This window comes from Lynx canadensis, chromosome B1 (assembly GCF_007474595.2).
Source record: "Lynx canadensis isolate LIC74 chromosome B1, mLynCan4.pri.v2, whole genome shotgun sequence".
Classification (NCBI taxonomy): Eukaryota; Metazoa; Chordata; class Mammalia; order Carnivora; family Felidae; genus Lynx; species Lynx canadensis.
Window position 1 is genome coordinate 96,979,017 of NC_044306.2, and position 26,305 is coordinate 97,005,321.

The 26,305-nt window shown below is 35.0% G+C and overlaps 1 protein-coding gene across 3 annotated transcripts in view; it reads right to left on the bottom strand.

The window, feature by feature from the left end:
• LARP1B (La ribonucleoprotein 1B) overlaps positions 1-26,305 on the bottom strand; it is a 120,811-nt gene that overhangs the window by 7,393 nt on the left and 87,113 nt on the right. For 2 of the 3 annotated variants that reach the window (XM_032592900.1, XM_030313084.1), the window contains 4 exons: positions 14,938-15,149; positions 14,376-14,482; positions 1,746-1,906; positions 1,214-1,358 (listed from right to left, as the gene is read on the bottom strand). In XM_032592900.1, the coding sequence (XP_032448791.1) occupies positions 1,214-1,358; positions 1,746-1,906; positions 14,376-14,482; positions 14,938-15,149 (625 nt within the window). The remainder of the gene's footprint in view (positions 1-1,213; positions 1,359-1,745; positions 1,907-14,375; positions 14,483-14,937; positions 15,150-26,305) is intronic. The other variant, XM_030313087.1, reaches the window with a different exon arrangement.

Consider the following 26,305-nt stretch of genomic DNA (forward strand, 5'->3'; position numbering starts at 1 on the left):
ATTTTTTGTATTCCTCTCAAAGATCACAATATCTGGTTAACAATATATTCTTATTTAAGATTTACAAGTAGAATCCATTTTTAGAATGGCAAATTTAAGTAAATACTGAGTGTAAAATTATCTTTTTTCCTTCTTTCCATCTCTTCCTTTCTTCCCCTTTCCAGGAATAAATTGCTTGCATAAGTCTACTTCATGTTCTTTCTGAACCTTTCAGTTTGGTCCCAACTCTGTCCTATAGGAACTCTCAAAACTTATCCTGAACACTTCTCAAGGAAGCAAGGTCTAGCCTGGATGAAAAGAATGAGTTAGCAATGCAGAGGGAGGAAGAACAGAATAACCAGAGGTAAGAATATGTATAGCTATCTAGATGCAATAACTTGGGTCATTCAGAGAACATGTTCAATAATATTGTTGCCTAGAGGACCAGAGCACTAGTAGGAAAAAATGAGATTTGATAGATGAGTGTGGACATATCATGAGAGGCCTTATTTTTTCTTGGCTCAAGGCATCTTAACAACTAATTTGGCTCTAAGTATTTGTCAATTTGGGGATGTAAGTGCACATGCAAGGGAAGTCTCTAACGGCTCTTTCAAATTTCATTTGGAATTTGTGCCAACCCCTAAGATGGTTCCAAATGATCCTACCTCCTGGTATTCTCAATCTTGGGTAATCTTCTCCTACCAGGGATGGTACCAAGGTTGGTCTGTGTGAATAATACAACATGGCAAAAGTGATGGTATGTCACTTTCAAACATAGGTTATACAAGATATCAAGTCTTCGTCTTAGAAGTTCTTCACCTTTCTTAGATCATTTGCTCTGAAGTCATGTCATTAAATGCTGAGTAGTAGGCCTATGTGGTGAAGAACTGAAGCTTCAGCCATGTGAATAAGCTTGAAGAGGATCTTTCAGCCTGAGTCAAGTCTTTAGAGACTGCAGCCGGATCTAACACTTTGACTGCACATGAGACATCTGAGTCAGAACCACCCAACTAAGCTGTTCCTAGAGTCTTGACCCTTAGAAACTGTAAACTAAGAAATGTTTGGTGTTTTAATTTTCTGAGTTTTGGAGTAATTTGCTGTGCAGCAATAGGAAACATACAGCCTCTCCCCAGTTATGTTGTTCTACTTTCACAGTTCAAAACTGGGCACTTTACCCTTTAAATTATTTTATTGAAAACTCCCTTCAACTGTAAAATGTGAGAAAATATTTGACCTGTAATTTTCTTTTGCATCTTCCCAAGCAAGTTGTCTAAATTCCTCATACATTTTTTTATTGAAGTGATCTCTGAGGAAAAAGGACCAGAAACGAAAGAGGGTATTCATTTCTTGGGACTGGCCAATTCCCAAGCGTTTTCTCTCTGGAAAAAGATAAAATAATAAAACTTTTTTTTGTTAAAGATACTTATTGAGTCAAAACAGCAGACATTTTATATAACTTAAAATAAGGAAAACTAAAACATATTAATCTTTAAAATGTATTTGGCTTTCTTCTAACTAAGGGACAAATATTAATCTGTTTTCTGACTCACTGTTCAAATTTAAGCATTTGTCAATAGTAACAAGAACATACTAAACTTCATTTCCTAATGTATATAAGCTACAAAATACATGAATAAAAATATGTATAAACACATTTACTTAAGGTAATTATAACAAAAGAATATCTTAACCTGATATTAAATGTCACACTTTTTAATATTATATTTTAATTTTAAATATAGCTATTTTAAGGACAAGCATCTTACCACTTAGGCATCTTCGACGATACTTGTGGTACACTTGTTGGGTAAAGCCATTTTCCTTCAAAAGTTCATGAGAAGGGTGCTGGAACTTTGGGAATGAATGAGGAGTACATCCATAACTTCCTACTAGTGGTGCACCTTCTGCAGGTGAGGCATTTGAACTGCTGTTTGAGAAGGGGGAAAAAAAGCCTTCAAACTGAAATATCAAGAACCAAGTGTTTAAACCAATTTGTACTATTTGTTTGTTGTTGGGTCTGAACAGTGGAAAAGACATTAGTCCCTAAAACTAAACTAAGACATAAAGATAAATATTTGAATCGCTATTTATGTTCAACACAGGTATATGCAGAAGTTGATAAAGAACATGGTTATAAATTTTCAAACTAAAGCAGTAAGTAGAACCACATGACTAAAAGACTCGCTTATTCCTATTCCAGATCCATTATTTACTTTAGTTTCTTGTGGTACTAGAGAAAATCTCAATTTTCATGAGTAATTAGGTAAATGATATAAATTGGATAAGTGGAAATGAGGAATAAAATCTGGCACAAAGGTAATAATTTTATGAATCCAAAGACATACCTGCAATTCTGTACATCAATTCTACTTCTGAAATCTCACCTAAGTCTATTTTTTTTTTCCTTTTCATCTGCACTCCATTATTCAAATATAGGTTTTCTTCCTCTTTCACTCGAACTAACTGGTCTCCCTCATCTATCCCATCACCAAATGTTCTTTCCTGTGTTTTGCTTTATTTATTATTTTTCTTTCTTTCTAAGACACTGATCTAAATCAGTGGTTTTCAACGTGTAGACTGAGGATGTTTGAAGAGCTTCCCAAGAACTCTTCAGAAAGTCTGCAACTCAAAACCATTTTCACGATAACACCAAGGTATTATTTGCCCTTTTCACTGTGTTCACATTTGCACTGATAGTACTAAAGTAATGGTGCATAAAATTGCTAATGCAAATTGAGGCAGAGGCACCAAACTTTCCATACTAGTGATAGTGATTGCAAATTTTAAATTTTTTTTTTTCAACGTTTTTTTTTTAATTTATTTTTGGGACAGAGAGAGACAGAGCTTGAACGGGGGAGGGGCAGAGAGAGAGGGAGACACAGAATCGGAAACAGGCTCCAGGCTCCAGGCTCCGAGCCATCCGCCCAGAGCCTGACGCGGGGCTCGAACTCCCGGACCGCGAGATCGTGACCTGGCTGAAGTCGGACGCTTAACCGACTGCGCCACCCAGGCGCCCCGTTTGCAAATTTTAAAAAGTACCACTTTCAACTTAAGGTGTCTTTGATGAAGCAAAATAAATAAATAAATAAATAAATAAATAAATAAATAAATAACTTTATGAAATCTCAACCCTTATAGTATAGGACGAAATCTTTAGTTTTGCAAAATAAAATAGTTCTGGAAATGTTTCACAACAATATGAACATACTTAACACTACCGAACTATACACTTAAAAAGTTAATCACAATTTTAATTTTAATCACAATTTTCAAAAATGGGATGGAAGCATAAAGTACTTTTGCAGCATTATCAAAGTACAGTGGCTATTTTTATGGACTGAATGTCGAATTCCTAGCCCCTAATAAGATGGTAGCAGAAGGGGCGCCTGGGTGGCGCAGTCGGTTAAGCGTCCGACTTCAGCCAGGTCACGATCTCGCGGTCCGGGAGTTCGAGCCCCGCGTCGGGCTCTGGGCTGATGGCTCAGAGCCTGGAGCCTGTTTCCCATTCTGTGTCTCCCTCTCTCTCTGCCCCTCCCCCGTTCATGCTCTGTTTCTCTCTGTCCTAAAACTAAATAAACGTTGAAAAAAAAAAATTAAAATAAAAAAATAAATAAAAAAAATAAAAGATGGTAGTAGAAGGTAATTAAGACATGAGGGTAGAGTTGATGAGTGGGATAAGTGCCCTTATAAAAAGAAACATAGGGGGCGCCTGGGTGGCTCAGTCGGTTAAGCATCTGACTTTGGCTCAGGTCATGATCTTGCGGTTCATGGGTTCAAGCCCCGCGTGGAGCTCTGTGCTGACAGCTTGGAGCCTGGAGCCTGCTTTGGATTCTGTGTCTCCCTCTCTCTCTCTCTGCCCCTCCTCCACTAGTGCTCTGTCTCTGTCTCTGTCTCTGTCTCTCTTTCTCTTTCAAAAATAAATATTGAAAAAAGAAAGAAACATGGGATAGCTGCTTCCTCTCTCTCTGTTTGCCATGTCAGGATACAAGAAGATAGCCATCTACAAAGTAGGCCCTCAGCAGATACCAGACCCATTGGTACCCTGATCCTGGAACTGTGAGAAATAGATGTTTAAGTCCATGGCATGTTTGTTATAGCAGCTCAAACTAAAACAGTTGTCTTAAATCAAAGCACTTGTTTGATAAAGTTGTGAGCTGACCCAGCTGATTTTTCTTGCAACAACATTTTTAATTAGAAAACGACAAACAAATTATGAATATTCAGACTTCATTTTGTGTCAGACGTTTCCTTGAAAATGAACAAAATGTCAACGAAAACTCTGAGTTCTTATGCAAATATTAGAATTTTGGAAACCTTGTGTTTGTCACCGTAAGCCTGATTGTTTCCACTAATACTTAAAAACTTTCCTAATAAAATCAGTGGTGATTTTCTTAGGAGTGTGTGTGAGCATGTCTGTGTGTATGGTAAAATACACATACTATTTATAATTTTAGCCATTCTTAAGCACACTTACTTTTCATCAAAATTAGATATTCACAATGTTACATAACATTGCCACTATCTATACCTAAAACTTCTTTATCATCCCCAACAAAAACTCTATTAAACAATAACTAGCCCTTTCCTCCTCCATTTAACCCCCAATCACCTGTATTCTACTTTCTCTATTTAAACTGGACTATTCTGGGTACTTTATACAAGTGGGATCATACTATCTTTACCCTTCTGAGTCTGCCTTATTTCAATAAGCATGTTTTCAAGGTCCATCGATGTTGTTGTTACATAAATTAAAATTTCATTCTTTTATATGGTTGAATAATATTCCATTGTATGTATATACCATATTGTGTTTATGCAGACATCTGTTAATGGACACTTGAATTGTTTTTATCTTTTGGATATTATGAATAATATTTCTATAAATATGGACATAAAAGGGTTTGTTCAACTCCCTGTTTTCAATTCTTTTGGATATATACCTAACAGTATAACAGCTGGGTCATATGGTAATTCTGTGTTTTAACATTTTGAGAAAATGCCAAACTGTTTTCCATAGTGGCTGCAGCATTTGATATTTCCACAAGCAATGCACAAGGGTTCCAGTTTCTACACACCCTCACAAACGATTATTTTCAGCTAAAAAAAATTATATATACCTGTATTAGACAGTTCAGGCTGCCATAACAAGATACCACAGACTGGATGGCTTAAACAACAGAAATTTATGTTGGTAGAGGAGGGACAGTAAAATATCCTCCAGACTGAGAAGGCACTTTGAGACCAAAAAACAAAGCAAGCCACTCCATACTGCTTACACAGAGTTTTATTCAGGGAAACTTTACTGTCAGGGGGATTGGGTGGACAATCTCACCACTATGCGGCTATTTTCCATGAAGTCCAGACTTTAATCCATAGAATCTATAGAATGGGGGGGATCACTGACGTGAGAACAAAGGGTAATTATCCAAAGTAGCACCATCTGTGTGAAAGAAGGAACTCTACTAGTTATCTAAAGTGGCGCAATCTATACACCAGAGGAATAATCAGAATAAGCTTTCCCTCATTCCAGCTAGGACATACAGTAACCTCCACTATGCCTGGAACGCATAAGCCCAAGGGAGATCATTGCACAGAGAAGAACAAGAAGGAAGGCCAAAGATGGAGACAGTATTGTCAGCACTCCTACAAAGTCTCAGATCAAAGTGCCAGTAGCATTGGTTTCTGATGAGGTCTCTCTTCCAAGCTAACTGAGAGCTACCTTCTCAATTTGTCTTCACGTGGCTTTTCCTCTCTGTATGTGTAGAATGATATGCATATGTCCTCTTCTTACAAGAATACCAGTCCTATTCATTCAGATGGCCAACTGACACATGAAAAAATGCTCAACATCACTCATCATCAGTGAAATACAAATCAAAACCACAACGAAATACCACTTCACACCTTTCAGAATGGCTAACATTAACAACTCAGGCAACAAGAGATGTTGGCGAGGATATGGAGGAAAAGGATCTCTTTTGCACTCCTGGTGGGAATGTAAACTGGTGCAGCCACTCTGGTTCCTCAAAAAATTAAAAATAGAACTACCCTACAACGCAGCAATTGCACTACTAGGCATTTATCCAAGGGATACAGGTATGCTATCTCGAAGGGGCACATGCACCCCAATGTTTATAGCAGCACTATCAACAATTGCCAAAGTATGGAAAGAGCCCAAATGTCTATCGATGGATGAACAGATAAAGAAGATGTGATATATATATATATATATATATATATATATACACATACATACACATACATACATACATACAATGGAGTATTACTTGGCAATCAAAAAGAATGACATCTTGCCATTTGCAACCACATGGATGGAATTAGAGGGTATTATGCTACGCAAAATTAGTCAGAGAAAGACAAACATCATATGACTTCACTCATATGAGGACTTTAAGATACAAAAAAGATGAACATAAGGGAAGGGAAGCAAAAATAATATAAAAACAGGGAGGGGGACAAAAGATAAGAAACTCTTAAATATGGAGAACAAACAGGGTTACTGGAGAGGTTGTGCGGAGGGGGGGATGGACTAAATGGGTAAGGGGCATTAAGGAATCTACTCCTGATATCATTGTTTCACTATATTATAACTAACTTGAAAGTAAATTTAAAATAATAAATTAAATTAAAAAATAAAAAATAAATAAAATAAAATAAAATAAAGTAAAAGCTGAATAGGAAAAAAATGCATAAATCATTAAAAAATGTTAAAAAATACCAGTCCTATTAAATTGGGGCCCCATCTTTGTGACTTCATTTAACTTTAATGGTCTCCTTAAAGGCTGCAATATCTCTAAATATAGTCACACTGGGGGTTAGGACTTCATACAACTTTTTTTTTCTAAAATTTTTTAGTGTTTATGCTATTTTTGAGAGAGAGAGAGAGAGAGACAGAGTACAAGCAGGGGAGGGACAGAGAGAGAGGTAGACACAGGATCCAAAGCAGGCTCCTGGCTCTGAGCTGTCAGCACAGAGCCCAACGCAGGGCCTGAACCCAGGAACCGTGAGATCATGACCTGAGCCAAAGTTGGCACCCAACATACTGAGCCACCAACGTGCTCTGAGACTTCATATAATTTTAAGTAGATACCACAGTACCATCCTAATGGGTATGAAGAGGTATCTCATTGTGGTTTTTGATTTGCATTTCTCTAATGACTAATGATGTTGAACATCTCATGGGCTTACTGGCCAATTTGTATATCTTCTTTGAAGAAATGTCTATTCAAATCCTTTGCCCATTTTTGAATTGGGTTTTTTTTAGTTGTCAAGTTTTTAGAGTTCTTAATATATTCTAAATATTAATCCCTAATCAGATATCTGATTTGCAAATATTTTCTCCTATTGAGTAGGCTATCATTTGACTCTGGTAGTAACTTTTGATACATAAAAGTTCTTAATTATGATGAAGTATGGTAATTTTTTTCTTTTCTCACCTCTGCTTTTGGTGTCATACTCAAGAAACCACTGTCAAATCCAGGGCATGAAAATTTTTCCTTATGCTTTCTTCTAAAAATTTTACAGTTTTACCTCTTACGTTTAGGTCTTTAACACACTTTGAGTTAATTTTTTTGTATGCAGTATAAGGTCTGGATCATCCTTTTACATGTTGGATATTCAGTTTTCCTAGTACCATTTGTTAAAAAGATGGTCCTTTTCTCTACTGAACATTCCTAGCACCCTTGCTGAAAATAAGCTGACTGTATACATGAAGGTTTATTTCTAGGTTCTCTACTGATTCCATCGGTCCATTTGCCTGTCCTTAGGCCAGGAAGCTTTACAGTTACAGGAAGCTTTCAAAGTTATGAGGTGTTAGTCTTCGAATTTTATTCTTCCATTTTCAAATTGTTTTAGCTTTTCAGGACTCCTTGCAACTTCATGTGAATTTGAGAATAAGGTTTTCCATTTCTGTGGAAAAGGCTGTCAGACACATAGACCAATGCAATAGAATAGAAATTGATATTCTTCAACAAAACAGGAAAGAATATCCAATGGAAAAAAGACAGACTCTTCAACAAATGGTGTTAGGAGAACTGAACAGCTACATGCAGAAGAATTAAACTGGATCACTTTCTTACACTATACATAAAAATACATTCAAAATGGATGAAAGATCTCAATGTGAGACAGAAAACCATCAAATTCCTAGAGGAGAAGAAAGGCAGTAACTTCTTTGACATTGGCCATAGAAACCTCTTACTAGACACATCTCCTGAGGCAAGGGATATGAAATTAAAAAGATACTATTGGGACTTCATTAGGATAAAAAGCTTCTATACAGTGAAGGAAACAATCAATAAAAAAAGGCAACCTTTGGGATGGGAGAAGATATTTGCAAATGACATATCTGATAAAGGGTTAGTATCAAAAATATATAAAGAACTTATCAAACTCAACACCCAAAAAATAAATAATCCAGTTAAAAAATGGGCAACTCCTGAAATCAATCAATAAACTCCTACAATCAATCCACCAATCAAGCAATCAATAAAAATGGGCAGAAGACATGAACAGACACTTTTCCAAAGAAGACATACAGATGGCTAACAGATATATCACTCATCATCAGGGAAATACAAATCAAAACTACAAGGAGGTATCATCTCACATCTGTCAGAATGGCTAAAATTAACAACACAGGAAACAACAGATGTTGGGAGAGGTTGTGGGGAAAGGGGAACTCTCTTACACTATTGGTGGGAATGCAAACTGGTGCAGCCACTCTAGAAAACAGTATGGAGGTCCCTCAAAAAGTTAAGAATAGAATTACCCTATGATACAGCAATTGCACTACTAGGTATTTACCCAAAGGATACAAAAATGCTGATTCAAAGTGATACATGCACCCTGATGTTTACAGCAGCATTATCAACAAGAGCCAAATTATAGATAGAGACCAAATGTCCATCAACTGGTGAATGGATAAAGAAAATGTGGTGTGTGTGTGTGTGTGTGTGTATATATATATATATATATATATATATATACACACACACATATGTATATATATATGATGCAGTATTATTCAGCCATAAAGAAGAAGGTCCTTAACTTACAAGGGTAGACACACAAGGTTAGCAGCAGACCTGTCCACTGAAACTTGGCATGCCAGAAGGGAGTGGCAGGATATATTCATTGTGCTGAATGGGAAAAATATGCAGCCAAGAATTCTTTATCTAGCAAGGCTGTCATTCAGAATAGATGGACAGATAAAGAGTTTCCCAGACAAACAAAAACTAAAGGAGTTTGTGACTACTAGACCAGCCCTGCAAGAAATTTTACGGGAGACTATTTGAATGGAGAGGAAAAAAAAAATACCAAAGCAACAAAGACTAGAAAGGACCAGAGAACATCACTAGAAGCACCAATTCTATAAGTAACACAATGGCAATAAATTCATATCTTTCAATAATTACTGAGTGTAAATGGACTAAATGCTCCAACCAAAAGACATAGGGTATTAGAATGGATACAAAAAATAAGACCCAGCTATATGTTGCCTACAAAAGACTCATTTTAGTCGTTAAGACACCTACAGATTTAAAGTCAGGGAATGGAGAACCACTGGTTATGCTAATGGATGTTAAAAGAAGGCCAGAGTAGCCATACTTATATCAGAAAAAAACTAGATTTTAAAACAAAGACAGTAACAAGAGATGAAGAAGGACATTATATTATATTTACGGGATCTATCCATCAAGAAAATCTAACAATTGTAAATATGTATGCTCCCACTTGGAGACATCCAAATATATAAATCAATTAATAGAAAACATAACGAAACTGAATGATAATAATACCATTAATAGTAAGAGACTTTAACACCCCACTTACAACAATGGACGTATCATCTAGGCAGAAAATCAACAAGGAAAAAATGGCTTTGAATGACACACTGGACCACATGGACTAAACAGATATATTCAGAACACTTCATCCTAAAGCAGCAGAATACACATTCTTCTTGAATGCACATGGGACATCCTCCAGAACAGATCACATACTGGGTCACAAATCAGCTCTCAACAGGTAGAAAAAGATCAAGATCATACCATAGATATTTTCAGATCACAACATTATGAAACTTGAAATCACAAGAAAAATTTGGAAAGCCCTCAAATACATGGAGGTTAAAGAACATCTTACTAAAGAATGAATGGGGTAAACCAGGAAATTAAGGAAGAAATTAAAAATACACGAAGCAAATGAAAATGAAAACATGACAGCCCAAGCTCTTTGGGATGCAGCAAAGACAGTCCTAAGAGGAAAGTATATTGTAATTCAGGCCTATTTCAAGAAGCAAGAAAAATCTCAAATACACAACCTAACCTTACACCTAAAGGAGCTAAAAAAGGAACAGCAAATAAAGCCTAAAGTCAGCAGAAGGGAAATAAAAAAAATACAGAACAGATAAATAAAACTAAGAGCTGGTTCTTTGAAAGAATAAACAAAATTGATGAACCTCTAGCCAGATTTACCAAAAAGAAAAGAGAAAGGAACCAAACAGATAAAATCACAAATGAAAAAGGGGAGATCAGAACCAACACCACAGAAATGTAAACAATTATGAGAATATTATGAAAAACTATATGCCAACAAACTGGGCAATCTGGAGGAAATGGACAAGTTTCTAGAAACATACAAACTACAAAAACTGAAACAGGAAGAAATAGAAAATTTGAACAGACCCATAATCAACAAAGAAATTGATTAGTAATTACTAATTACTAATTAGTAATAAAAAAACCTCCTAACAAACAAAAGCCAGGGCCAGATGGCTTTCCAAGGAAATTCTCACCAGATATTTAAAGAACAGTTAATATCTCTTCTTCTCTCAAACTGTTACAAAAAATAGAAATGGAAGGAAAGCTTCCGAACTCATTCTATGAAGCATTTCCTTGATTCCAAAACCAAAGACCTCACTAAAAAGGAGAAATACAGACCAATATCCCTGATGAACATGCATGAAAAAATTCTCAACAAGATAGTAGCAAATTAAATTCAACAGTACATTAAATGAATTATTCACCATGATGAGTGGGATTTATTCCTGGGTTGCAAGTGCAGTTCAATATTCACAAATCAATCAACATGATACATCACATTAATAAAAGAAAGGATAAGAACCATATGATCCTCTCAATAAATGCAGAAAAAGCATTTGACAAAGTATAGCATCTATTCTTGATAAAAACCCTCAACAAAGTAGGGATAGAGGGAACATACCCCAACATCATAAAGGCCATTATGAAAGACCCACAGCTAATATCCTCCTCAATGGGAAAAAACTGAAAACTTTTCCTCTATAGTCAGAAACAAGACAGGGATGTCCACTCTCACCATTGTTATTTAACATAATACTGGAAGTCTTAGCCTCAGCAATCAGACAAGAAAAGAAATAAAGCCTCCAAATGGCAAAGAAGAAGTCAAACTTTCACTATTTGGAGATGACATGACACTCTATGTAGAAAATCTGAAAGACTCCAAAAAATTGCTGGAACTAATACACGAATTCAGTAAAGTCACAGGATATAAAATCAATGTGCAGAAATCTGTTGCATTTCTATACACCAATAATGAAGCCACAAGAACCTAGAATTCAATCAAAATTTATGAGACAGACACAACAAGAAAATCAAACAGAATGAGACTTACAGATGACTGCTGGCATGATCACACAATGAACTTTAAAATAACTATGATTAGGGACACCTGGGTAGCTCAGTCAGTTAAGCATCAACTTTGACACAGGTCATGACTTCATGGTTGGTGAGTCTGAGCCCCACTTTGGGTTCTCTGCTGTCAGTGCAGAGCCCACTTCAGATCCTTTGTCTTCCTCTCTCTCTGCCCCTCCCTCCACTCATGTGCACTCTCTCTCTCTCACTCGAAAATAAACACTTAAAAAAATAATAACTATGATTAGATTAATATGTTGAAGGATTTCATGGAAAAGGAAAACATGCGTGATAGAATTTCAGCAAGAAAACTATTATTAAGATATCAAATGGTAACGTAAAATATACGAAGCACAATATCAGAAACAGAATTCCCATAATGAGTTTATCCAGAGACTGGACACAGCTGAAGAAAGGATTAGTAAACTTGAACACAGGTCAATCAAAATTATCCAACACGAATTATAAAGAGAAAAAGAGTAGAATAAAAGATCAGATCAACTAAGAGCTGTGAGACACTAGTAAATGGTCTAATGTACATGTAATTGGAATCCCAGAAGGGGAACAAACAACAAGAACACAAGGCAAAAAATATTTGAAGAGCTAAGAGATGAAAATTTTCCTAACCAAACAAAAGACAACAAACAATAAATCCACTATTTCAGAGAACCACAAGGAGGATAAATACTTTGTATTTCACACACATTTATATACATATATCCATATCCATACCTAGATCCATCAAAGAATTTTATACTCAATAAGAGTATCTTTCAAAATAGAAAAAAAAAAAACTTTTCCTAATAATCAAAAGTTGACAGAATTCATTGCTCATAGACCTGTACAACAAGAAATGTTTAAGAAATGAAGAGAATTACAAAGGGTAAAAATGCGAGCAAATATTTCAAAAATTTCTCATGTTACTTGTTTAAAAGATACTGCCTAAAGAAAAGCAATAACAAGGCATAACAAAGGATGAGAGGAAATGGAACTTTATGGTACTGAGATTCTTATGCTATACATTTAGTGGTATGATATTATTTGAAAGTAGACTAGGTTAAAATGTATATTATGAACTACAGATGACCAGTAAAAAATAAGAGATATAAGTAAAAAGCTAATGGTAGAGATAAAATAGAATTATTGTTAAAACTCAACTGATCCAAAAGATAGAAGGAAAAAGAACAGATGAGACAAATAGAATATAAGATGGTAGATTTAAATCTAACCACATCCATAATTACATTAATGTAGATGATCTAAAGATATGAATGCTCATAGCAGGTGAGGCTACAGTGTAGGAGGCAGGGAGTGCAGGAAGTATAAGGGAACTCTCAGTATCTTCTACTCAATTTTTGCCGTGAACCTAAAACTACTCTAAAAAATAGGTCAGTTGAAAAAAATTCACACTCATTATTGTAAATATTTGTCTGTCAATCCCTGAATTAAGCTCCAGAAAGGTAGGGACTGTATTTATCTTGTTCCCTGCTGTATACTCAGTGCCTAGAAAAATGCCCAACACATTGTTAAGTCCCTGCTTTCCTGATACATTTTATTTGTGGGAGAAGGTCGAGTGGTGCCTGGGAATGAATAAATCAATATATAGATGAATTATTAATAACAAAAGATATAATGTAATAAAAATGGACTGTAAGAAACACATTCCTAACTAAATCTTCCATTAAATGTTCTAACTAAACTAAATGTTATTGATTAAACATCTTTCAACATTATCTGTTGATCTCTAAATATACTGCTCCAATAAAAAAAATACCCTGGAAAAAAAACCCCTCAAAATCGCTGAAAACACAAAAATAACCCTAAGTACACGATAGGAGTGCAAAAAACACATATACATTTTATCTTTTAAGGACAATATATCTAATGAGAACGAAATGTAGAAGTACCAACTAAATATCACTGGAAAGACAAAGGTGGATATTTTCAGATTATGAGAAAGGTATTTTCAGATTTTCTTTGAATGAAACTATTTAATCCTTTCTTTCTAGTAACCAGTCAAAACAAGTTTTCCTAAAGCTAAGTTTTCATTTAGCAATTCAGTCAGATAATTATTCTGAAAACATCTATTTAAACACAAAATGGGTGTACAAGAAACACAAAGCACTTAGCAGTAAATCACCTCTGCATCCACTCTACAGGACAAAACATGCCTTATTATGTTGTACAACTGGCACTATAAAAGGTTTACTCTGTTATCTCTTTTGAAGTAAATAATAGTCTTTTTAAAAAATTAAAGCTAAAAGAAAAACCACTTACTACTAACAAACAGCTAATCTATTTCCTTCAAAAAGGAAAAATTTCAAAATAATAGTGTTTTATTTCCATATTCTTAATATAGTTTGAGTAGATAGGTTAGCATATTAATTCACTAAGAACCTACTATGCCACTGAGAATCTGGAATCTTTCATAAACCTAAATATTTGTTTATCTAGGAGTATACATTTATGGAAACCAGTTTAAATGGAAAAAAAGTAACTGTCCTACTCAATTTTTCCTTACCGTACTTACTGGAAAATTATCCCACTTAATTCCCCCTCCTTTGGCTTCTTTTTAAAAACTATTTTCATTGTTCTCTAATTTGCTAACATATTAACTTTTATATATTCCAAAGGTCTAATTAGTAACTGTTTTCATAAACTTAAAATAAAAAACAAAGCAATGTTTGACAAATATAGTACCTGACAGAGGATGTTCTTGGTCCATGATCTCTGGAATCCATTACCCAACCAACATGACACTCTAGAGGGGGATTTGTACTATGCCTTGTTTTTCTCTTTCTTGGACTCTAAAGAAAAAGAAGTCAAACATTGCAATGATTTGAGTAGTGTGAACTTCACAAGTAAATTAAAACCCTCTGACTATAAACTAGCTCAAACATTTTCATACTGTGGATGACACATTATGAAATCACATGAAGTCACAAAACTCAAACATCTCACATACAAGTTACAAAACTTAAAAGGTCTTTTGCCTGGTTTCAACACAAGGATTAAAGGAAATACAACTTAGTATGATTCTTCATTATACCTTCTGATCAACTTTAATTACACCACCAAACTGGAAAGAAGTTATTCCTTAACCTGAGAAAACATCAATCACTATGGTGAAATATCATTTTTAAATGAATTTTTACAATCTAAATCATATATTTTAAAAAATGTGATAGAAACTAAAACATCTCATTTTGTAATGTTAAAGGATACAAAATGCAGGCTTTATATTCCTGGTTGTTTTGTGTACCTTTACATCAATAGCTTTTGGTTCTTTAACAACAGGATAAAATCTTGGTGTTTTGTTTGGATCTTGTAACCTGGGTGTTCGAGGTGTTTTAGGTGACCTTGCAGGATAAACTCTAGGAGATTCTGGAACTGCTGTGGGCAATGAAAGGGCCATTGTTGTTGAAGATATTTCTGAAACATCAAACAGCTTCTGAGCTAATTCATCACTCAAATCTGCAAAATAAAAATCTTGTTAAAAGTTACTTAGATGATAAGAAAATATTTTACTTGAGAGCAAGGGTAATTCTGAAATTTTCTACTCTCAAAAGATTTTTTCCTCAGAAACACTTGTCTGTACATCACCTAGCCTTACCAAGTTTTAATTTTGCTATATCTGTTTGACTTTTTTAAAAAGAAAAGTAAGCAGAAGCCCACTGTATAACCTTCCCCAATCCCATTTTGCTTTTCCTCATCAGAGACAACCAGGCTCTCGAATTTGGTACTTTTATCTATAATTATATACATATATGTAATACCATTATTTGCATAATTAGCTTTACATAAGTGACATCATACTGTATGTATCATTTTGCAAGTTTTTGCAGTCATATCTTGTTTGACACTTGATTATTCAAGTTCTACTCATATAGCTTTGGTTTATTCATTTTCACTGCAGAATATTAAGCTGTTATACAAATATATCAAAATTTATACATTCTCCTGAAGATGCACATTTATGTTGTTTCCAGATTTTTGGTATAATCAACGATGCTACAGTGAACATTGTTAAATATTTCTCTCTGTATAGGTGTGAGCATGTCTCTAGGGTTTATATGTGAAAGAGAAATGTTGACTAAAATGGCACATGCATCTTTATTTTGAGAGAGAGAGAGAGAGATGGAAGGAGGGAGGGAGGAAGAGAGAGAGAGAAAGAGAGAGAGAGAGAAAGGGAGGGAAGGACAGAGAAAGAGAGAGGGACAGACAGAATCCCAAGCAGGCTCCATGCCATCAGCATGGAACCCAAGGTGGGGCTCAATCTCATGAACTGTGAGATCATGACCTGAGCCAAAATCAAGAGTAGGAGGCTTAGGGGCACTTGTACCCCAATGTTTATAGCAGCACTTTCAACAATAGCCAAATTGTGGAAAGAGCCTAAATGTCCATCAACTGATGAACTGATAAATTGTGGTTTATATACTCAATGGAATACTACTTGGTAATGAGAAAGAATGAAATATGGCCTTTTGTAGCAACGTGGATGGAACTGGAGAGTGTTATGCTAAGTGAAATAAGTCATACAGAGAAAGACAGATACCATATGTTTTCACTCTTATGTGGATCCTGAGAAACTTAACAGAAGACCATGGGGGAGGGGAAGGGAAAAAAAAAAAGTTACAGAGAGGGAAGGAGGCAAATCATAAGAGACTCTTAAAAACTGAGAATAAACTCAGACTTGATGGGGGGGTGGGAGGGAGGGAAAAGTGGGTGATGGGCATTGAGGAGGGCATCTGTTGGGATGAGCACTGGGTGTTGTACGGAAACCAATTTGACAATAAATTTCATATTAAGAAAAAAAAAGAAGACTAGGAGGCTTAACTGACTAAGCCACCCAGGCATCCTGGCACATGCATCTTCTGATTTACTAAGTACTGATTGCCAAAGTGCTTTCTATAATGGTTTCACCAATTTATACTCCCACCAGTAGCATGAAAAAGTCTCAGCAATTTAATATACTCATCAAGACTGGTTTCGTTTAGACGTTTAAATATTTTTCCATCTCATGATATTTGAATGGTATTTGTATTTGGGGTTTTTTGTATGTGTGTGTGTGTATGTTTAATTTCAAGTTTTTATTTAAAATCTAGTTAGTTGACATATATGGTAATATTGGTTACAGATGTAGAATTTAGTGATTCACTTCCATATAACATCCAGTGCTCATCACAAGTTGTACTCCTTAATATTCCATCATGCATTTAGCCCATCCCCCACCCACCTCCTTCCATCAACCCTTAGTTTGTTCTCTATAGTTAAGAGTTTCTTATGGTTTGCTTCCCTATTTTTCCCCTCTTCCTCTATGTTTATTACTGGTGAGGTTGAGCATATTTTCATATATATAGTCATCATTCACATTTCCCCTATCATGAGTTTACCACCATATCTTCAGACCATATTTCTATTGGGTTGTTTTACTTATTAATTAGTTTGTGGAAATATTATGGTAAGATACTAATAGTAAGCAAGTAGAACGTAGACTCTGTTTCTGTATGGTTTTTCTTCAGACTTACCAACTTCTTTTGATTCATACAATGGATTTTTGTTTATCATTCAACAAATATTACCAAGTACCTGCTATATGCCAAGCACTATTCTAGAAACAGGTTGTAAACTCAAAAGTGAACTTAACCACTCTATTACCTAATTTCCCCATTTCTTCTCCCAATCTGTTATCAGAATGATATAATGATATAATAATGAAATTCGGCGGGGGGGGGGGTGGTGCAAATTAGGTCATTTCATGTCTCTACTTAAAATCCTCACTGTTTCCCTTTTGCCTCTGGGAGAAGTCTAGTCTCTTTATCATGGCATATGAGACTTGACTGATTTTGACTTATCTATTGTCTTTCTCCACTTCAATTTTAGTGCCCCAGATAGGAACCTACTTGTTTCTATTTTCTTGCTTCTTACCTTTTCATATGCTTTTTCCTCTGTCTGAAAGTCCCTTTCCCTTATCTTTTTACACCAAATTGAATGCATATCCTTCCTTTAATACCCAGCACAGATGTTACTTTCCCTAGGAATCTAAAGCACTTCTTGAATTTCTGCCAATAAAAATAATTCTCTTTTTTTTTTTTTGGTGCCACCTTTACATTTCATCCATTTATTGTTCGATTTATTAAATTAAAATTTATTTTCTTCTATATTATCTGATCAGATGCTAAGAACAAGTCCCAGTGCATTCCTAAAAGCAAGGTCCATAATCTAATATTTGTATACCAGTGCCTAAAACGGTGCTAGGAAAAAAATATATACCCAGCAAATGATCAATAAATTTAACTGAATTGTGTTAATACAGATTTTCCTTAGACCAAAAAGATAATGCAATCTCAAGGATAAAACTATGATTATACACTGAAAAATATGTTAAATCCAGCACCTCTGTAAAAGAAATATTTTAAAAAGATCTAGGAACATTAACAGTAAGCTTCCTAGCATCCAGATTATGGTCTCCAAATTCCATTTCCATTTCCCACTGATCTGGTCCTCTACAAGGAATAGAGTCTGTAGCATAAAGTATAATATAAGCCTGGGAAATCTTGAGTCAGAAAGCAATGAAATTAAAAAAGAAAAAAAACTAGAATAGGTCATAAGGACACAGCAGCAAATTTCAGTGGCCCCACCAGTCAAAAATGAAGTACTTTGACCACTAAAAACAATGATTGAAACTGACTAAACATTTCAAATAAATAAGCTCTACAAGTTCAAAATGTGCCTTAACATTTAATCACGTTTGCAGGTTGCTAGGGCACCAAACTCATTATTCTAAAAACTAACCAAATGCAAAGAAAGAAACAAGCATTTATCCTTTCTTTCCTGGAAAAATTGAATTCCAAAGTATTCAAAGAGTTGATAAAAGAATATTCTTCTTTATAGAATTCTAGGTATGGAACACAGGAATGAGAGAACTAGATGACTATTTGTAACTCTAATGAAATAGAGGATGTAGGGAATATTCATCAATGACTCTTAAAACCATTTTGTAAAATGTTGAAGGGAGATTCAGCACCAAAGACATGATCCCTGAAAGGAAGAACTGATAAGCTAGACATCACTGAAATGAAAAAAACATCTGCCCTCCAAATGACACTGTCAAGATAATGAGAAGACAAGTCACAGATCAGAAGAAAATATTTGCAAAAGACACATCTGATAAAGGACCGTTATCCAAAGTATATAAAGAACTCCTAAAACTCAAAAATAAGAAAACAAACAAACCAATTAAAAAATGTGAACGGATACATTAATGAAGATATATACGGCAAATAAGCACAGGTAAAGATATTACACATCATGTCATCAGGGAAATGTAAATAGAAATCAAATACCATGACAACCCATGAGAATGGCCAAAGTCCAGAACACTGGCAACACCAAATGCTAGCAAGGATATGGAGCAACAGGATCTCTCATTCATTGGTGGTGGGAATACAAAATGATACAGACACTCTGGAAGACAGTTTGGCAGCTTCATACAAAAGTAAACATATTCTTCCCATATGATCTAGAATCACTCTCCTTGGTATATACTCAAAGGAACTGAAAATTTATGTCCACACAAAAACTTGCACATGGATGTTTATTGTAGCTTTACTCATAATTGCCAAAACTTGAAACCAATGAAGATGTCCTTCAGTAGATGAAGGGATAAACTATGGTATATCCAGATAATGGAATATTATGCAGTGCTAAAAACATATGAGCTATCAAGTCAAGAAAAGACATGGAGGAAATTTAAATGCATATTATTAAGTGAGAGAAGCAAATGTGAAAAGCCTATATACTATAGGATTCCAACTATTCAAAATTCGAAACAGGAAAACTATGGAGACAGTTGAAAGATCAATGGTCACCAGAGGTTGGAGACACGGTGGGGGAAGGGTGAATAAGTAAAACACAGAGGATTTTTACTCTGTAGGATACTATAGTGATGGATACATGTCATTATACGTGTGTTAAAACCCACAGAACGTACAACACCAAGAGTGAAACCTAATGTAACGGGTAATTACGATGTGTTGGTGTAGGTACAATTGTAACAAAGGTACCACTCTGATGTGGTATGCTGCTGTGAGGAAGCAGCATCCTTCCCCAGACTGGCAATGGTTATGTAAGCTGGGGACAGGGAGTAAATGAGAAATCTCTGTATCTTACTCTTAATTTTACTGTGACCCTAAAAGTGTTCTAAAAAAAAGTCTTTAGAAAAAAATGTTCAAGAGAAACTTTATGATGAATGGACAAGGCCAATAACATCTAAACCCAATAATCAATCACAGCAGCAGTAAAAGACAGCCTAAAAGACAATATGATATAATTGGAAGTAAATGGCTCCTCTAAGAAACAGTCTTGTCACCACAGAAATAAAAATGCGAATATACTAAATCTTCTACATCTAAATACTAGTTCATAAGGAATAGAAACAATAAGGAATGTACTGACTGATACCAAGACATAATCAGGTAAATCTGGATTGTAAGAAATCTTATGACAAATTAACCAGTTTCTTCAACAAGTCTTTGGTATGGAAAAACAAGAGAAGAGGAATGCTTATAGATTAAGAGAAACTTGGGGCGCCTGGGTGGCTCAGTCGGTTAAGCCTCCAACTTTGGCTCAGGTCATGATCTCGCAGTCTGTGAGTTCGAGCCCTGCATCAGGCTCTGTGCTGACAGCTCAGAGCCTGGAGCCTGCTTTGGATTCTGTGTCTCCCCCTCTCTCTGCCCCTTCCCTGCTCATGCTCTGTCTCTGTCAATAATAAATAAACTTTAAAAAAAAAAAAAGATTAAGAGTAACTTAATTGTCCTATCGCTCAAATGCAATTATGTACTTTTTTTGGTCCTGATTCAAACAACCAGTTTGAAAAAGATATATATCAGATATCAGGGAAAACCAAACACAAACTGTGTAGCAGATGATATTAAAGAATTACTGCCAGTTTATGTGAAATAATGGTATCATGAAAATTTATATATATACATATATATATGTTTGTGATGTAGAATAGCGTATTTACAGAAGATATTAATTTGAATGAAATGAGATTCAACATGAAATGCCAGAAACAGATGGGGAACATACAGATGAGAAAGGAATGTCAAACTATTAACAATTGTTGAAATTAGGCAGGATAATTACACAGGGATTCATTCAACAGCTCTATTTTTTATTTTATCTGAACATTTCCATATTAAAAATTAAGTTTCATTTCAGTTTTATGTTTATTTTATTCCAAATTTAATTACATGTAAATTTTACCCACCAATAAGAGCAGATATATCAATTTTGTGAAGACAAAGACGAATATTTTGTTATCTCAAAAGAACCATTTTATAAAATTTTTATAGCAGATACCAATTTATAATATTTTGAGATAAAATTATCAAAATATGGTTAAGATAACTACAAGTACATAAAATATTTATAGTGGATATAAAAATTTTATTACTAGAAATATAACTAATTACAGAATAAGAATATATTAAAGTTGGCTTTTTATCAACTACAAGCCTAGTTGCTTGGATGCTATATGAATATCATCTGGATATTTAACTTCTTAATCAAAATAATGGGACATCCTTGTACAAGAATGTTCAAAGTAGCATTTTTCATCACAGCAATATCTGGAAAAAATAAAAACATCAACTGTCGAATGGATAAGCAAAATGTAGTAAGTCCATACTATAAAATATGACTTAACAATAAAAAGAAACAAAGTACCAATATAAGCAACAACATGGGTTAACCTCAAATATATTGTATTAGTTGAAAAAGCCAGACACATGACTATATGTCATATAGTTCAATTTATATGAAATTTCTAGGAAGTACAAAAACATACAGATAAAAAGCAGATCACTGGTTACCTCAGACTGAAGTTGAGTGTTGAAACTGACTGCAAATGATCATGAGGGAACTTTCTAGTGTGATGGAACTGTCCTAAAACTGAATTGTGGTGCTACTGTGTGAACTATACAAAGTCATCTGAACTCATGAAATAATACACAAATGGGTTAATTTTATGCTATACAAAAGACCAGGCTATCTGCTCTTCAGGGAACCCCAACTGTGACTGTCTGTCATACAATTTCTGCTAAAAGTTTATCAAAGAAGACCGAAAACACAAAAGAGTAGGCTGAAGTCCTCTTCAGGGAGGAGGACTTCAGGGAGGACTAGGGAGAGAGGGCACAGGTGAGTAAGGAGCAGAGAGGGAGAGAGAATCCCACAAGGGGCAGAGAGAGAAAAGAGAGGAGGGGGGAGGGAGAGAGAGAGAGAGAAGCAGGGCTCACCTGAAGTGGGGCTCATGTTCACCCAAAGTGGGGCTTGAGCTCACCCGAAGTGGGACTTGTGCTCACAAGATGTGGGATTTGAACTCACAAATTGTGAGGTCATGACCTGAGACAATGTGAGATATTTAACTGACTGAGCCACCCAGGTGCCCAAGAAAGTATTTCTGACAGAAGGAAATGACCTAAGAAGGAAACCTGGAACATCACAGAAGAAGAGCAAAGAGAACGGTAAGAATCTTGATATACATATTCTTTCAAATTCTATAAAACATACTTGATAGTTAAAAGTAAAAAAATATATAACTTTGATGCGGTTTTCAATGAGTGAAGATAATAATATGACTATAGCACAAAGAAACCCATTGAAAACAATGTGGATGGAACTAGAGGGTATTATGCTAAGTGAAATTAGAGAAAGACAAATATCATATGACTTCACTCATATGTGGAATTTAAAATGAAAAACAGATGAGCATAAGGGAAGGGAAGCAAAACTAATATAAAAACAGGGAGGGGGACAAAACATAAGAGACTCTTAAATACAGAGAACTGAGGGTTGTTGGAGGGGTTTTGAGTGGGGGGATGGGCTAAATGGGCAAGGGGCATTAAGGAGGACACTTGTTGGAATGAACACTGGGTGTTATAGGGGATGAATCACTGGAATCTACTCCTGAAATCATTATTGCTGCTAACTAACCTGGATGTAAATTTAAAAAAAAAATGCTAGTCAGTGTATCTTGAAGTTTAAAAGAAATAATTTATGTCAACCAAAAAACATGGTGGGTAGGGCAGTAATGTTAATTGAAAAATGTTTTCTAAAGCACTGGAATCAGCAAACAACAGAATTATAGTCAAAGAGTTTAGAAAAATGTGTAGATCATATATCAACTGATCCAATCCAGTAAGCAAACTATCTATAGTTCTAGATTTTAGATAGATGAATTAGAAAGCCATAATGCTTTCCTCCAAAATGTGTCTTGGTGTTATGGGTGGAACAGGTGATGGGGATTAAACAGTACACTTATCATGATGAGAACTGAGGAATGCACAGAATTGCTGAATCACTATACTGTACAATTGAAACTAATAGAACACTGTATGTTAACATACCAGAAGTAAAATTTAAACTTAAAAAAAAAGGTGGGGGGGGTGAATTCCTCTTTCCCCCTCTTTTTCTTCTATTCAGGCCCTCAATGGGTTGGATAATGCTTACTCACATTGGAGAAGGCAATTTACTTTACTAAGCCAATTCAAATACTAATCTCATCCAGAAATAGCACCTCACTGATAAACCCAGAAATATTTAACCAAATATTTGGGCATCCTCTGATCCAACTGACACATAAAATAACATCACAAAGGATAATACACAAAAATCAATCATATTTCTATATAATAGCAATAAACAATTGGAATGGTAAGATTGTAAAGCACCATTTACAATAGGACCAAACCATAAAATACTTAAGGATATGGCTAACAAAATATGCACGAAATACACCCAAAACCACAAAACAGTGAAGAACAAAAAATACTTAAGTGGAGAAGCATACCATATTCATGGATTAGAAGATTCAATATTGTTAAAACATTAGCTCTTCTCGGGGCGCCTGGGTGGCGCAGTCGGTTAAGCATCCGACTTCAGCCAGGTCACGATCTCGCGGTCCGTGAGTTTGAGCCCCGCATCAGGCTCTGGGCTGATGGCTCAGAGCCTGGAGCCTGTTTCCGATTCTGTGTCTCCCTCTCTCTCTGCCCCTCCCCCGTTCATGCTCTGTCTCTCTCTGTCCCAAAAATAAATAAAAAAGGTTGAAAAAAAATTAAAAAAAAAAAAAAAAACATTAGCTCTTCTCAGACTAATCTGTAGATTCAATGCGGTTCCAATCAAAATACCAGCAGCAATTTTTACAGAAACCAGTAAGCTATCTCCATAATTTATATGAAAAAGCAAAGAAACTAGACTACCCAAAACAATTTCTTAAAAAGTTGTAAGACATATACTGATTTTAAGAGTACAGTTATCAAGTTGTGCTGGTGGCAAAGATATAAGCGTAGAGATAAGAAACAGAAGACAGACTCCCAAATTAGATCTATATACATATAGTTAATTAGCTTTTGACAAAAATGAACAGGCAATTCAATAGAGAAAGAATAGATTTTCCAACAAATGGTGCTGAAATTGTTTGGTATCCATATCCATACTTACATCATATGCCAAAAAGAAAAAAAAAAATCAAAAGTCAAAATTGAATAGACATCTGAATTATATAAAAACTAAAAATATAAAGCTTCAAACATAAAAATCTTGTGACTTTAGACAAATTTAGACAAAGATTTCTTACACAGACACCAAAAGCACATTCATATAATTAAAAAAATGAAAAACTGCGCATCATTAAAAATAAGAACAACTGCTTTTCAAAAGGCACTCCTAAAAAAATGAAAAGATAAGCCCCAAATTGGGAGATGTGTGCAAATTACATATGTACTTGTAAAAAGGGACTTGGATCCACACTAGAGAACTCCCAAAGCTCTATAAGAAAACAACGGAATGTACAGTCCAATAAAAAATTAAAAACATAAATTAAAAAATAAAAAAGCAACTCAAGAAACATCAAAAAATTTGAGTACATACTTCACATATATACTGATGGCAAATTAGTACATGAAAAGACGCTCAACACTGTTAGTCACAATGAGATACTACTACATATCTATAGGAATGACAAATTAAAACAACAACAACAACAACAACAAATTAACAATACGAAGTGCAAATGAGGATGTGGAGCAACTGGAACCATCATGGATTGTTGGTAGGAGTACAAAATGACAGAGCCATTTTGGAAAACAGGCATTTCTTAAACATACACTTACCATAAGACCCAGCAATCCTACTCCTAAGTATTTACCCAGGTGAAATGAAACTTACATTCACATAAAAATTTGTAAGCAAATATGGATATCAGCTTTATTCATAATCACCAAAAATTAAAAAACAACCTATGTGTCCTTCAACTAACTGCTTACATCCAATGAAACAGAATACTACTTACTAATAAAAAGGAACAGCACACAAAAATATGAATTTCAACTGCATTATGCTAAATGAAAGACGCCAGACTCAAAAGGCTATATTCTATATGATTTTATTTATATATATTCTGGTAAAAGCTCAAATCTAGGGGTAGAAACTAGAAAATAGGCTGCCAAAAAAGCTAGGCATGGTGTTGACTACAAAGAGGCATGGGAGAATCTGTGGAGTGTAATGGAATTGTGCTTCAAGTAGGTGGCATCTACTTAACTGTGTGCACCTGTCAAAATTCCCAAAACTGTACATACAAAGTGTGAAACTTGCTGAATATATACTTAATTTGTTAAAAAGGAAATAAAAAAGATAACTCTGGATCCTTGTAAGGTGGTCAGAATGAAAGAAGGGTGGCAGGATAGGAGCTATTAAAATTAACCAATGGGAATATGATGGTAGTTTTTACCAGGTGACAGAAGTAGAGAAGGTGAAAAGTGGTTAGGTTCTGCATATATTTTAAGGGGTAATGGATATAATCTGCCAATGAATAAGATACAGAGGTTTAATAAGAAAAATCAAGGATGACACCAAGATTTTTTTTTTTACCTGTACCACTACAAAATGGAGTTAATATTTTTACCAAGATGTGGAAATCTGAGAAAAGTCCTTGGAAAAGGGTTGAAAATTCAGACCTGGGTAGGATTTTGGACATATGAAATTTGACATGTTTATAAAATATCCAAGTGAAACACTTGACTGCACAGTTGGATATTTATATGGACTATAGGATAGAGGTCTTATCTATACATACAAATTTGACACTCATTAGTATAATTGACGCTATTTAAAACCATGGGACTAAATACTGAGGAGTCATTGAGAATAAGAAAGAAATGTGAAGACTGAGCCCTAAATCACCCAAAGCTTGGGGAAATGGGGAAGAACTAGCAAAAAGACTCCATGAAGTCGAAAAAAAGCTAAGTAAATAGTACCGAGGAAGAAGAATGTGTTTCAAGACAGAACATAATTGATCCAATGTTGATGTTAGGTAAGATGAGGATTGATTTGATTCCTCTTTAACATGGAGAGATCTGGAGGCACTGTCAAAAGCTGATTTAGTGTATGAGGAGCAGAAGGCTGTTTAGATCAGGTATATGGGATAAACAGGAAGATAATTATTGAAGACAGTAAAAACAAACACCTTTCTTATACCTTAAATTCTATTTTATAGTGGCAATAGCAGGTCTTTTATTAATATTATTTTACAGCATTTCCCACCCTTTAAACCTTTCAAGCTTTCCATA